General features: G+C 40.2%; 1 protein-coding gene across 2 annotated transcripts in view; it reads left to right on the top strand.

Moving 5' to 3' along the window:
* itga1 (integrin, alpha 1) overlaps positions 1-13,559 on the top strand; it is a 54,845-nt gene that overhangs the window by 17,726 nt on the left and 23,560 nt on the right. For both annotated transcript variants that reach the window (XM_086097447.1, XM_086097448.1), the window contains one exon: positions 11,099-11,219. In XM_086097447.1, the coding sequence (XP_085953573.1) occupies positions 11,099-11,219 (121 nt within the window). The remainder of the gene's footprint in view (positions 1-11,098; positions 11,220-13,559) is intronic.

Here is a 13,559-nt window from a genome sequence, read left to right as displayed (position 1 = left end):
CTCGTCGACTAATCGGTGGAACCCCTTACTCCTACTACTAATCTATTTAACAAATATGTCCATTGGTATATATTTGCAGAGTGGACGATGCATCACCTATGCTTAGCAAGTAACACTTCTTGGTCTAAATGCGCTTTTACCACAATGGCATGCAGGTGTGAGTTTCCAAAGCATGCACGCACGCTAAAACCGCCTCACCTCATCAAGGGCTCTCCAGATTGTGCAAACACCTTTAATAATTCACAGTCGGCCATCTTTTAACTATTGATGGTGAGTCATGTGACACCAAATGCGCTCTTCACGTCACCCCGCTGATAGTTAGTCAATATTCCGACCCCGTTAATGGCGGTCATTACTTGCTGGAGTGATTTATCGGTGTGTTCTTTTAAGCACATTGCTTAGTCAGTTTAGTGCTCATTTTTTTAGGTTATGTAGCTGTTTTTCATGGTTAAATAACAATGTCTTTGTTGGTCTTTCTATTCTTCTAATGTTTCATTTGAGTTTTCAGAGGATAGAAAGGGGCATGAATACAAGGAAACAAGCCTGTAAATCAAGGGCGGGGAACCTTTTTCCTAATAGAGTATTTTGGGTAATGTATGAAGGAAACAGAGGGAACAATCAAACATATGATTATACGTATTATCAACAGTTCCACCAGACCCTTAACCTGAGTTAGAGAACCACAACTTAAGCCCTCCGATGTGGAGGAACTGAAACTTGATGATTGTGGTTTTGTTTCAGTCATTGCAACCGGTTGAATACCGCCTACAAAACATCCATGATATCATTGTTTTTAGACAGAGAAAAAAAACACACGTCAGAAACTGCAATTAACTGTCATGTTAAAAGTTGGACTATTTATGACTTGTGTCAGTGACGGATTAATTATCTCAGTTTATGGTGATGATGTGATGGCTGACAGTGCGGGCGCGGTGTCATGATTTTTGAAATGTCGCTCCACCAGGCCAAGACAAGAAATGTGTACATCCTGCACGCGTGCATTAATGCATGCAGGAAGTTGCACAAAGGGGGCGTAGTGTATATATTCCTCTGAACCAGCACCGGTTTCTCAGATTGGCCTGAAAAACTGTCAAACCACAGTAGATCATGACCTGATTTCACACCATGTTGACTGGAACCGTGACACATTCGAGCGGAGATTATGTTTTGCATCAGTTATAAGATGTTAGTTAGTTGGAATAGTGTTAGGAGCAGAGTTAAATGTGAGCTACTGTATATTATTCAGTTGTATTTTACTCAGTGCTTCTCACTATGACAATGAGAGCGCCACTGCCACCTACAGTAGTGGATGTGCAATTACCAAAATTAACTTTTAAGATTGTAGTTAAAGGGGAAGTCAACCTTAATCATTTCTTGACAATAATATGTTATGTATGTGACCTCACTAGTCTAAACATGACATTCTGATTAACTCATTCACTGCCATTGACGCCTATATACGTCAAAAATTCATTTTAACTATTTTTGTATTAGTTTAAAATTGTTTCCACTTTTGTTAACAAGTATGAAAACCTAGAATTTTGTTATTGTATATTTAGAACAGATATAAAATGTGAGTTAACTAGTGAAGTCAGGCGATTAATTACGATGACAAATTGTAATCGCCTGACGCCCCTAATTTTTAATTATCTTTTCTTTTTTTAATAAAGAAAAGATTATCTTAAAATATATTTTTTTCTTTTTTAAAATATTTTTTTAAAGAAAAGATTATTAAAAATTAGGTGCGTCAGGTGATTAAATTTTTTAATTGTAATTAATCGCATGACTTCACTAGTTAACTCACAATTAATCACAAATTTTATATCTGTTCTAAATGTGTAATAAAAAAAATTCTAGGTTTTCATACTCTTGTTAACAAAAGTGGGAAAAATGTTAAACTAATAGAAATAATTCAAATGAATTTTTGACGTCTATAGCCGTCAATGGCATTAAATGAGTTAATATTACATTTTTGGAATATGAATTATGAAGCAGAATCCAGCCATTTTTTTTTATCCATCTCGGGGGGGGGGGGGGGGGGGCGCGACCATTTTGCCACTTGCTGTCGACTGAAGATGACATCACAGTTGCTCACAGCTCATGACCAATCACAGCTCACCTGTTTGCTGAAGCTGCGCTGTGATTGGTTGTTACCTGAGACCCGAGCAACCGTGATGTCATTTTCACTCGACTGTTGAATTGACTGATCCTGGGTGACGGGGATCTGAAACCCAGGCTTGCAGACTTTAGGGCAAAAGGTATACTCACCTGGGACTGGGTGCCAGTCAATCACAGGCACAGTATATTGGCAGACACATGCACTACACTATCAGTGACTACTGACTGACAGTTAGCCGCTATTGATCCCTGTTATTATCCCCGTCGAGTGTTTGCTTGAAGAACCTAATCTTCATCTAAGTGGCCCCTGAGCCCAAAAGCAAACACGGACTCGCACTAGACCTTCACCGCTAATCCACTTAACAACAACGCACACGCACTTTGGTTGGGAAAGCGATACCCCTCAAAGCAAGCCTCAGACAAGCAAAACACCCGTGAAGGTGCGACATCACGTTCTGCGGGCTTCCATAGGTCTTAACCTTCACTGGAAGGTCATGCCACACACACAGGCTGACTCATGCTGAACCCATACGGTTTCAATGGGGACCCCAGGCTTTTATGTCAGACCCCGTGAACTCAGCTGAATTATCTCTATAGTGAGGAACGATCTTCTAGGATCCTCGAAAGCCAAAGGCAATTTGTTTGCATTATGAAATGTTTTCTCCATAGGATGGATACGATTGCGAGCAAATTGCTACTTAACAGATTTGAAAGTATTCACACTCCCATTCACTTGGATGCTCTTGTGAGGCTTGCTGAAGTTTCCCCAGGTTGATCCTGTTTTATTTGCTGGGTGAGGTTGGCTGGCGGTGAGAGGCTCGTAAAGTACGGCGCCATGGGAGGTCGTTTAATTCTTGCGGTTGGTTCCAATGTTAATGTTTGGACCGCACCTTTTACTCACTTTTAATTTAGTGCATAATGAATGCGGAGAAACCTCAAGAAATGAGGCGGACTGGGTGGAACACAGATTATAGATCATCTACTTTAACACTACAACATGTGGCAACACAGTTCCACAATTTGATTGGTCGGCAAGCCTCGCCGGGTGCTGCTGGTTTTCTTAGCAACTGAATTCAAACTGCAGTTGGTCAACTTGTGGAAATCATAGCAGCAAGAAGTGAGTCGCTATAGTCATTTCCATTTTTCTTTAACATGTGCTATGACTCATCTATAACTATTATAAAAAAATTTGGTGCTGCTGTTTTGCTTAGCAAAGAAGTAGCTCCCGAGCACATATTTATGGGTACACGCAACGTTGTGCAGTGAGCACATCACAACGAAATCTACTGGAACGCTACTGAAATATTTTTCAATACTACAATTCACAAGAGTGTTTTGATAGGTGCTGCTGTTTTGGTTAGCAACAGGGTACCTCACTGCAACATAAACACAAACACTCTAAAGAGCCAACTGGAGCAGTAGTCTTTCTCTAAAAATAGCCACAGATCATCTATTCTAATATGACATACTATGATACAATACAGTGGGATGGCTGCCTATAGGTGCTGCTGTTTTGGTTAGCGACAGAGTTCAAATGGACATGACTGTTGGTGAATTTCCTCCAAAAAATCCTAGTACACTAGAATGACACTTATTTTGGCAGTGTGAGATCTTCTTCAATATTATAACTTGAGGTAGGACTCATCTGAAAGACTGTTAAAGTGCTGCTGTTTTGGTTAACTATTTTGTTAATCCCGGTCAGAATTTACTGGATTATCACTAACAAAATTATCTCCAGGTGATTTAAAATAATCTCTAATACAACAACAAGTGGTAGGACTCATCCAAATGCGCTTTGAGAGGTGCTGCTGTTTTGGTTAGCAATGAAGATAACTCTTGATATCGGTGTGTGAACGGGATTGTCTGTCTATGGCTACCACCCATTCGACCCTTAGTTGAGGAAAATTGTATTTAAGCACTACTTGATGCTTTTGCGTTTGTGTCTACGTGCTTCATCCGTGCACCAGGTCTGTCTAACCTTCCAGACCCACCCCCTCCCCCCGCCTACACCCCCACCCCTCCCCCCGTCTACCAGGCCAACAGCAGGCCAGAGCCATCCATCAAAGTGGTATCATGGCGGGGGCTGCGTCTGCCCAGGGGCGACGTGTTCCCATTAACCTTCCTGACAGGAGGAGAGAGAGAGAACAAAAAGCCGACTGGGGAAAGGAGAAAACGTTAGTGATGTTGTTAAGCAGCTCGTTGGCTACTTTTTGTCATGATGTTGTCATGTTAGCGCCGCACATCATCAGTTTAAACATGGACGTTTTGTCCATGGGAAGTTTTGGATACTTTGTCAATGGAATTGTGTGCAGGCTTCATACTGTACAGGCACTTGTCTAAGTGCCAAGGTGTGTTATGGGCTCAGGTGAAGGGAAAACATGTGTGTGAGGCAAAGAGGCTTTGTGTAAAAGTAAAAAAAAAAAAAATCTTGTATTATTGCATCCTGTTTTCTCACAAAATTAGAATTATAATGGTTGAACTAATTTGAATGTATTCCCCATAAAATAATGTTGTGCTATTTTAAACTTAATGCTAGTGCTGTCAAAGTTAAAGTGTTAACTAATTCATTGACCACAAAGAATTATTGCATTAATCATGTATTAACGCAGATTAATCACAGTATTAATTTCGACCACAGATGATCCTTTAGCTTGACAGCGGATGGCTATGTTAAAGGTAGCACAGGTTGTGTTTGAGCAATAGGCATAACTACATGTATTAAAGTAAAGCATTTAATAAATGTTTATGTATGACATTCAGAAAATGTGTTCATGTCGAAATATCGGGGTCATTTATTTTATTTTATTTTTTTGTAATTAACTGATTAGAAAAAGAGGAGAATGAGCATGTGCAAAAAATGATTAAAAAAATGTTAAAGACGTTTTCATAACATTAAATGTCGAAAAAATTAACACATAACATATGCTCTATAAATATGGCGGGCACATTTTTTTGATAAAAAGCATTTTTAATTAAGCGATTAATTGTGATTAATCAAAATTCTAAAATGTGATTAATCTGATTAAAATGTTTTATCATTTGACAACCTCTATTTAATACTTAATATTTTCTCTTGTCTTGTCTTATATTAATAAAATGTATTGACAAATTTTAACTACAGACAAATATTGGCTGAATAATGACTGGTTGGTGTAGTTTATCAGTCGTCTTTTTTAAAAATTGTTATTCATGTTTATTTCCAATCATTTCTTTTTGTGTGTTTTACAATATTATCATGAATTGCTAATTGAATGGAGGGCCACCTGTTTCCACTTCCAAATGTGGTGCCTTGAAAATTATTATTTTAACATCACTTCACGTTCAATTAACTCAAATCTGGTTCCTTTGGTGGTTCATAATGATATCATAGCACCTAAAATGTTAGCTGTATGTGATACAAAACTTACTATTTGCAATGAGACTTCATTATTGTATCCGTTGTATGTCGTCATTACACAGCTTTGATGATGTGAGCTTCCAATGCGCCTTTTTTATTCCAAAGAAACTTGCGGTGATGTTAAAAAGTGTGAGGGTAGCCACTCCGCTTGCTGCGAGTCTTCATGCGTTTTGCTTATTGATTCTGGCAGGAAGGTCATTGTGTGACCCACGGGTGTGTACGTCTGCGTATGTGTGTATTTTTAGTTTGAAGCCCCCCACAGACACAATTCACCCTCCTCCACCCCCAATCATTCCAACTCACTCCTCTGTGTACGTTCAAACTCTCGCCATCAGCATATTTCGCAAAAGTGGTTATAAAAACGGGGATTTCACGCTGGGGGGGGGGGGGGGGGGTACAAAGCTCTGGTTTCGGGGGGGGGGGGTGATGATAATGATGTCATGCGTGGCTTTTTGCTGGTCGCATGTTTTGTCCTCCAGTGGAGGGAATACATCTGGAAGTTGCACACATGTGGAATGTGACACCAAGGCTCAATGAACGAGGGATGAAAAGAAGAAAGCGTGGATGGACAGAGATAAATGGGAGGGATGGCAGGGAGATAGATGATCGTCCTCAGGGGGGAGAAGGTGAGGGAAAGTGAAAAAATAGTTCATTCATTCTAACAACGGCAGAAATACAACTTGTCATTCATCCGGTCCTGTAGAGGGCGATAGCGTGACATCAGTGCAGATGTAACTTTGAGAGAAGTAGTAAAGGTAAAGACAAAAAGTAGTAATTTGCAAGAAAAAATATATGAATTTTAGTACAATTTTTTTCTCTTAATGTTACATGTTGCAAGATGCAGAGTTTTTGCAAATTTGCGACCCCTCTGGCGAAAAGTGGAATGGAAGCCAGCGATGTGCACGCGCCCAGATTGCCGAGACGTAAGTTTTAGTGTTGATCAATATATTTATTACTGTACTTAGGCACGGCACACGACTGCGCCGCATCATACCTGGGGTGTTATTCCGATGACCTTGTTGAGCTACCGCGTTAACGTGCTGTTAATAGGAAAGGCATTCTGAACATTCAAATAGCTTTTATGGGTGCACATAAAACTGCCTACTCTTTACTTTATTCCGATGCCAACGCTACCCAACATGCAATGGAAAAATGTGTACTGTTTCCCACATTTTTGCTTGCTCTTTTCTCCCTTATCATATCAACTTGATTGGAATGAAGCCACGTGGGTCCATGCAAACAAGCCACACCGTGGCCCTGCGCCAAGACCGACAAATACACGAACGCTGTCCAAAGTTTAGCGGAAAGCGTGGACGTTGGAACGGAACAATATGAGAAGAATGTGATACATTAAAATACTGAGAGAGAAAAAATAAGGATGGGCAGTGCAGGCCAGCCAGCAGGGGATAAAATAAGATCAGGATAAAAGAGCAGAAGGAAATCTGGAAATATTTGGGGCTCGTGCCTTCGTCGTAGCTGCAGGCTGTCCTGCTTGGCCGTGCCAGGAAAGTGAAGTAGCCTACATGTATTGCGATGTTTGATGCAAGCATGTTTGCAAACAAAAAAACAAAAAAAGCTCAGATGCACCACAGATGCTGTTTCAAAATTAAAATAAATAAATAAGATGAAGTCACAAAAGTCCATTTGATTCATTTATGTGCTCAAAACTTGTTTTCATTTCAAAGCACCACTGTACAGTATTTCCTATTTAAGGTTCTTCCAGACTAATCGTTGTATTTAGCCCTTGTTTCACACCCACCTGCGAATGTGACATTAGCATTATTAGCTTCCACCTTTTACTGATGATGTTTGAAGCGCTAATCCGGATCTGCTCGACACGCGTGACGGATTAGTTTGTGTTCATTGTTGTTAACCTTTAAAAGGCCGATCACCGCTGCTGAGATGTGTTACAGATGAGGGAGACTTCCAACATCTGACAGATGGCGATCTGAGCCGCTCGGAGTTTTAACCTTGAAACACGGGAGTCATCGTCCACTAAGCGTAGCCGCGTCATTTGTGAGGGGGGCAGCGTTTTACGGCATGTTCTTGCGAGCTGACACGGTGCCTGCATCAATCTGGACCACATGGACTTTTGACTAAAAACAGACTCACAGCCGAGTCTTCTGGCTTTTGTTTTGGAGCCTTTTAGATTCAACATTATTGGTGAGATTGTTTTATGTTTCTGTGAGTTTTCTCTCTCTCACTCTCTCAAAAAGCTCACAACCACCCCCCACCCCCGCAATTGAACTGCTCTGGCATCTTTGGGTGTGTGACAAACCTTGAGTTGTCCGCTTGTTAATGTAATTGGACTGCCTGCATTTTATGCCTCAATGTCTGCTTTCTAACACTAGGCCAAGAATACCAACAAATTACAGCCGAGTGGTTTGTTTTTTAGTAGACTGGCTTTGTTGTCCCAAAGCCAGTCATTAAATTAGCATTATCTTGTTAGCGTGATTATCATCCAGGGCCTTCTTATGACACTGGATTAGAACTGCGTGTTGATATATTGATATACTGTAGTGAGCGTAAAGTCTTCCTGTTCCTTCATGTTATGAAAAATGTCTAATGGGTCATGCTAGCTACTTCGGACCAAATGCTAACAACAGCACGGTTGCCAAATGACCACATTTTGCACACTCACATAAAGCAAATTCTGCTTTGACCAGCAGGCAAACTCTCGCGACGCACATTATCAGATGATGGAAGCGTGTCTTGTATTGTCGTTTGCAAGTCCATGGCTAAAAATTTCTTATCCCTCTACTTTGCTTGCCAACTGCACTGGATGACTTGAATAGCAAATGCCCTAGAGGGCAATTCCATGAGGCCATTTCCATCTTTAAAGAGGCCACCACGCTTATTAGTTTTCCAGCGCAGACATTAGCCAGACTCACAAAAATAGACGCAGCGATGAGACACCAAATGCAGTTGAGTGGGATGTGTAGTAATCATGGGATATATAAAAAGCCTGCACTTCTTGTGTGGCGCAGCTTTGAACTGCACTTGAGCTCGCCGATTGATAAAAGGAAAAGGGCCGACTGGCCCGAAGCCATCCTGACTCAGCAAAGTGTGCGAGAGTGCACCTGTCAATTTAAAGGAATTTATATAATCAGGTTAAGAGGAAGAGGATATGAAACTGCTCTGGAATAGAGGAAGCAGAGAAGGGAACCCGGGAGGAATTTAGTGGATAACGCGTCCTGGCTAAGATTTCCTTATCCCGCGAGTAGGGAATGCAGAAATAAGGCTAATCCTCTATAAACATTTGTGGGATCAACATAAACTCCAGTGGAAACTGTTTGTTTGCGTGAGTCGAATGTTTAGAGCGGCGCAAGGCGACCTCATCACATGTAGCTTATGCGCCTCAGTCTGCACATACATTGGATAATCTCTCTTTTCTTTTCACTCTTTGCTGTGTTTTCAGGTCGTGATTCGTGTAGCTCACTATGAAATGTTCAATGAATTCAGCGTGAAAAACGAAGATGACTAACTGGAAAGTTTAGCAGGATCACATGGTATCAGTGGTATTTGTTTATCCTACCGCTCATCAGGCTACTTTCTCGATCATGAAGGATAACGTAAGATATTACGCATGGTCTGAGTGTTTTGTTTTGGACAGAGACTGTCCATCCAAAGAAAAGACTTAACAGTCTAGAACAGGGGTGGGCAAACTCAGTTCTCGAGGGCCTGAGTCCTGCATGTTTTGGAGGTTTCCTTCTTCCAACACTAGCTGATTTCAATCAACAGGATCGTTGTCAGGCTTATGCAGAGCTTGCTGATGAGCTGATCATATGTCAGCTGTGTTGGAGAAGGGAAAAATCCAAAACCTGCAGGACTCCGGCCCCCGAGGACCGAGTGTGCCCACCCCTGGTCTAGAATCAACCCCCAAAGCCAATTGACTGACTGGTCTATTAACCAAGCACTTAATCAGAGGACAGACAGTCCACCTAATTGATGTAGTAAGCATAACTAACCAACCAAATTAACAAACCAATCAACCAAAGAACTGACTATTTGTTCACCCAACCAATGGACTGCATGTCTGACGATCAGCGATCAGCTCAATTACTAACTAACCAAGAAAACTATCCAACGGACTGACAGACCAACCAATCAACCAAGGACTGACTATTTACCTGACCAATGGATTGAATGACTATCTAACCAACCAACCAAAGTAACCAAACTGATCAACAGATTGACAGACTGTATAACCAATAAACTGAAATACCCAACTAACTAACTGTCCAACCAACCATTCAACCAACAGACTAATCATCCACCCAGTCAACCAACTATGATTGGCTATCTAACTGACCAGCCAAACTAAACTACTGAGTAACCACTGAAATGACCAACCATCCTCCTAATCCATCAACTGAGTAACTAACCATCCATCCAGCTCACCAATCAACCAAGGGAATGACCTTCCATGCAACTAATGATTTGAATGACTGACTTTCCGATCAACCAATCAAAAGATTGACTGTATGTCCAACGTGGCCAAGTGACTGTTCATCCAACCAATCATCCAAAGGACTGATCATCCAGTCAACCAATTAATTGATTGACAGACTGTCATACCAACCAACCAACCAAACTACTCAACAGCTTGAGAAACCGAGTAACTAAATTAGTGGGCGTCTTCCTAACCTAGCAACTGAGTGACAGACTGGAATGACTATCCAACTAGCCAACCAAACCACGTGACCATCGTGTCAGTCTAACCAACTATAAACTGAATGACTGACCATCCATCCTTACAAATGAGTGACAGATTACACAACCAAATGACTAACCATCCAACCACCTGATGACCAACCACTCACAAACCCAATCAACTTCACTATCCAAACTCACGCCCACACAACTACAAATGAGTGGCCAGAACAGGATTTCCTGTCTTGACTTGGGCTTGAGATAGCAATCATCCTCATTATCATCCTCTGGGAGGCATTTGTGCATCCGAGTTCAAACCTGCGTAACAAGCTGTCATAAACCAAATAACGATCATTGTGGCCAAGTCCATTGTTTCCCAGCAAGCAGCTGCAAGTTATTTGTTGCCGCCGGGTTTGTAGTCCGCTGGTAGCGTTGTCTCATTTTCATCCCTCTGCCTTGCCCTCACGAACAACTGGACGGATTCATTTTTGCACAGCACATACATACAGTTAAAAGGCGCCTTTGTGGTGCGCTCACAATGATTCATAGCGATAGCGTTCGGCGTAGAGAAGAAGTCTTTGTCCGGGGGTCAGACAAGTTTGGGGGCATAGTGCTTCACGGTGATGCTTGACATTCCTTATGTGTCCTCCAAAATGGCACCGCGTCATTGTGTGCGTGGTTCACTCAGTTCATCCCTGCAGCATATTACTACAACAGGAGCTACTGTATATACAGTAGACGTTGTGGCTCAGTCACCAGAAAATTTCATTTGAGCTCATTACATTCACATTTTAGGACTACATATGTTTATTTTCAGTAAACTGTAATCAGGTTGATGGTTGGCAAACTATAGTTTCCCATTTCAGGATTTGTTTATGTATTTCATCGTGTGTTCCTGTGTAAACTTTTTTTTTTTTGGTTTCCCCACAGTGCTGCTGGTATGTGTGTTATCCTTCAACGTGGATCAAAAGAATGGCTTGTCCTTCAGTGGCCCGCTGGAGGACATGTTTGGCTACACCGTCCAGCAGTTTGAAAACAGTGAGGGCAAATGGTGAGACTAGATTCATTCAAAAGGCTTAATATTTTATTTTATTTTATTTTATTTTATTCAGCAGATGGTGCAGTAGTGCAGAAATCTGTTTTATTATTGATTTTATTTTTAGTTATATTTTTCCTAATAAATTAGTGATTCAATTCTATTAAAAATTTTATTTTAGTTTTTAATTTTATAAATTGCATCTTATAATTTAATGTAGTAGTAGTAGTAGTAGTAGTAGTTGTGATACAAATTAGAAATAACGGGACGCGTATATATTTTCTTAAATACTAGTGATTCGAATTAAATTGCATTTAATTCAATTAAATGATTCAAAATATAATTTTAAGAAATGTTCTTCCAGACTAGTGATTCCTATGTAATAATTCAGTGAAATGTAATTTACTTTTAATGGTGATTTATTCATAGTAGTGGTAATTTTAATTTCAGTAGTGATTGATTTAGTAAAGTGATTAAAATGTAATGTAATAAAATGTTCTTACAGAGTAGTAATTCAAAAAATGTTTTATTTAAATTTAAATTAAATTTAAATTTATTTATTTTGCCAATTTTGAAATGAATGTCTAAAAAAAACCCTCATAAGTATAGTGCTGTTTAGCAGATAATTTTCTCATATAATGTTTTTTGTCATCTCTTCCTGTCCTTTCTCTGCTATGTTTGGCAGTGGAGTGTTCTAACACAAAGTTCCTGTATTCTCTTTTTCCCAATTCTGCCTAGCAACAGATTGCATCACCAGCCACAATTTCAACAATTTTCTTGTAATATCTATATATATATATTCAGCATCTACTTCTCAAAGTGAGTCGAACAAAATTAGAGTTAGGCAAACAGCTTTTCTATCTGTTGCGTACCTGCCGCTCTCTCGCCTTATCGGAGCCATGTGAGACGAGTTGAAGTAATTCACTTTGAGCTAACGTCTGCGCCCCCCCCCCCCCCCCCCTGCCCTTTACCCCCCCCCCCTTTTCCAAGATAACACTTATTTTACGTAATCGGTCAAAGAGGTCCGAGCAATGGTGGGAGTGCAGATGGCAAGAAAAAAATTAAACATAAAAAGGGGAAGTGATGGAGAACGTCTGGGAATGACACGTTCGGGGCGTGTTGATAACGTTGGTTGCCGTGACGACATCAGGGCTGGTCATAGATGTCTACCACAAACTGATACAGTCGCTCAGCCCACTAGGGGGGAGTCTATGTGTCCGCCCCCTAGGAAGGATAAAAAAAAAATAGATTTTGCTGCTTAACTCAAATTAAAAAAAACACAATATTAATCAGAATGCTAGACTTGAGGGGCTGCATAGAACATATTATTGTAAAGAACATTTTTGGCTTGATTTCCCCTTTAAGTAATTTTAATAAATTACAGCTTTTTGACAGTGATTTTCAATTTTGTTTTTGTGTAATTATGACTTTTCATGTAATTTTCCGACTATTGTTTAGCTAGCTGGTGTTCTTTTATATTTTTTTTATACAAAATTATGATTATTCCTGTAAATCTTTCATTCAAAATTCAATGTTTATTTATTTCATATAATTCCGACTTTGTGTCACACTAATGCAAATTTTGACGCTAACTTGACAAAGCCGAACTTAACTCATTTGCTCCCAAAACGTATGAATACGTTCTATTCTAAATATTGCCATGCTCCCAAAGACGTATTTATACGTAAAAAAAAAAAAATAATAATAATGTTTTATTTTATGCTAGAGCAGGCTTTGAGGCAGCGTCTGAACTCAAGAGAACGCTTACAGCAATGGTAGTTATTACAAAAACGGCCAACAGGTGGCAGCAAAGTATAAGAGATCAACCAGGGCCATGTTGCAAAGAGCTCTTTTCCCCACTGTTTTAACAGATTTGTGAATAATGATGAAACTTAGCTATATTCTAATGCTAATTGCTGCAAAATGGAAACAGATAGAAATACACCTTTTTCTTGATGAAAGATGGTAGGTTCCATGTTTTTATAGCAATAGAACACAGTATTCTGTGGGCCTTGCAAAATCAATCAAAATCCATTAAAACAGCCGGGAGCGAAGGGGGTCGCTTCAGTGAAAATGGCTGGGAGTGAATAAGTTAAAAGCATCTTCACCTATGAATTTGAGCGTGTTTTTCCGGACCGTGTTTCAGACCCTTAGGCCTCATTAGCGCTGAGGAATGTTAATAAGCGGCGGTGTTTAGACGAAGAGCGGCTCTTTTTAGCGTCAGTTTACACAGCAGGTCATGTGGCCCAGCTCACACATGCATGAACTCATGTGTCCGTTACTGTCATACGATTTAAAGACAAAATACAATTCTCATAACGAGACCCATAAACTAAATAACAACAGCTCTTACGG

This window comes from Leptonotus elevatus, chromosome 15 (assembly GCF_054856555.1).
Source record: "Leptonotus elevatus isolate MCC_2025b chromosome 15, RoL_Lele_1.0, whole genome shotgun sequence".
In the NCBI taxonomy this organism is placed as follows: domain Eukaryota; kingdom Metazoa; phylum Chordata; class Actinopteri; order Syngnathiformes; family Syngnathidae; genus Leptonotus; species Leptonotus elevatus.
Note: the sequence above shows the minus strand (reverse complement) of the source record. Positions and strands in the feature narration are given on the sequence as shown.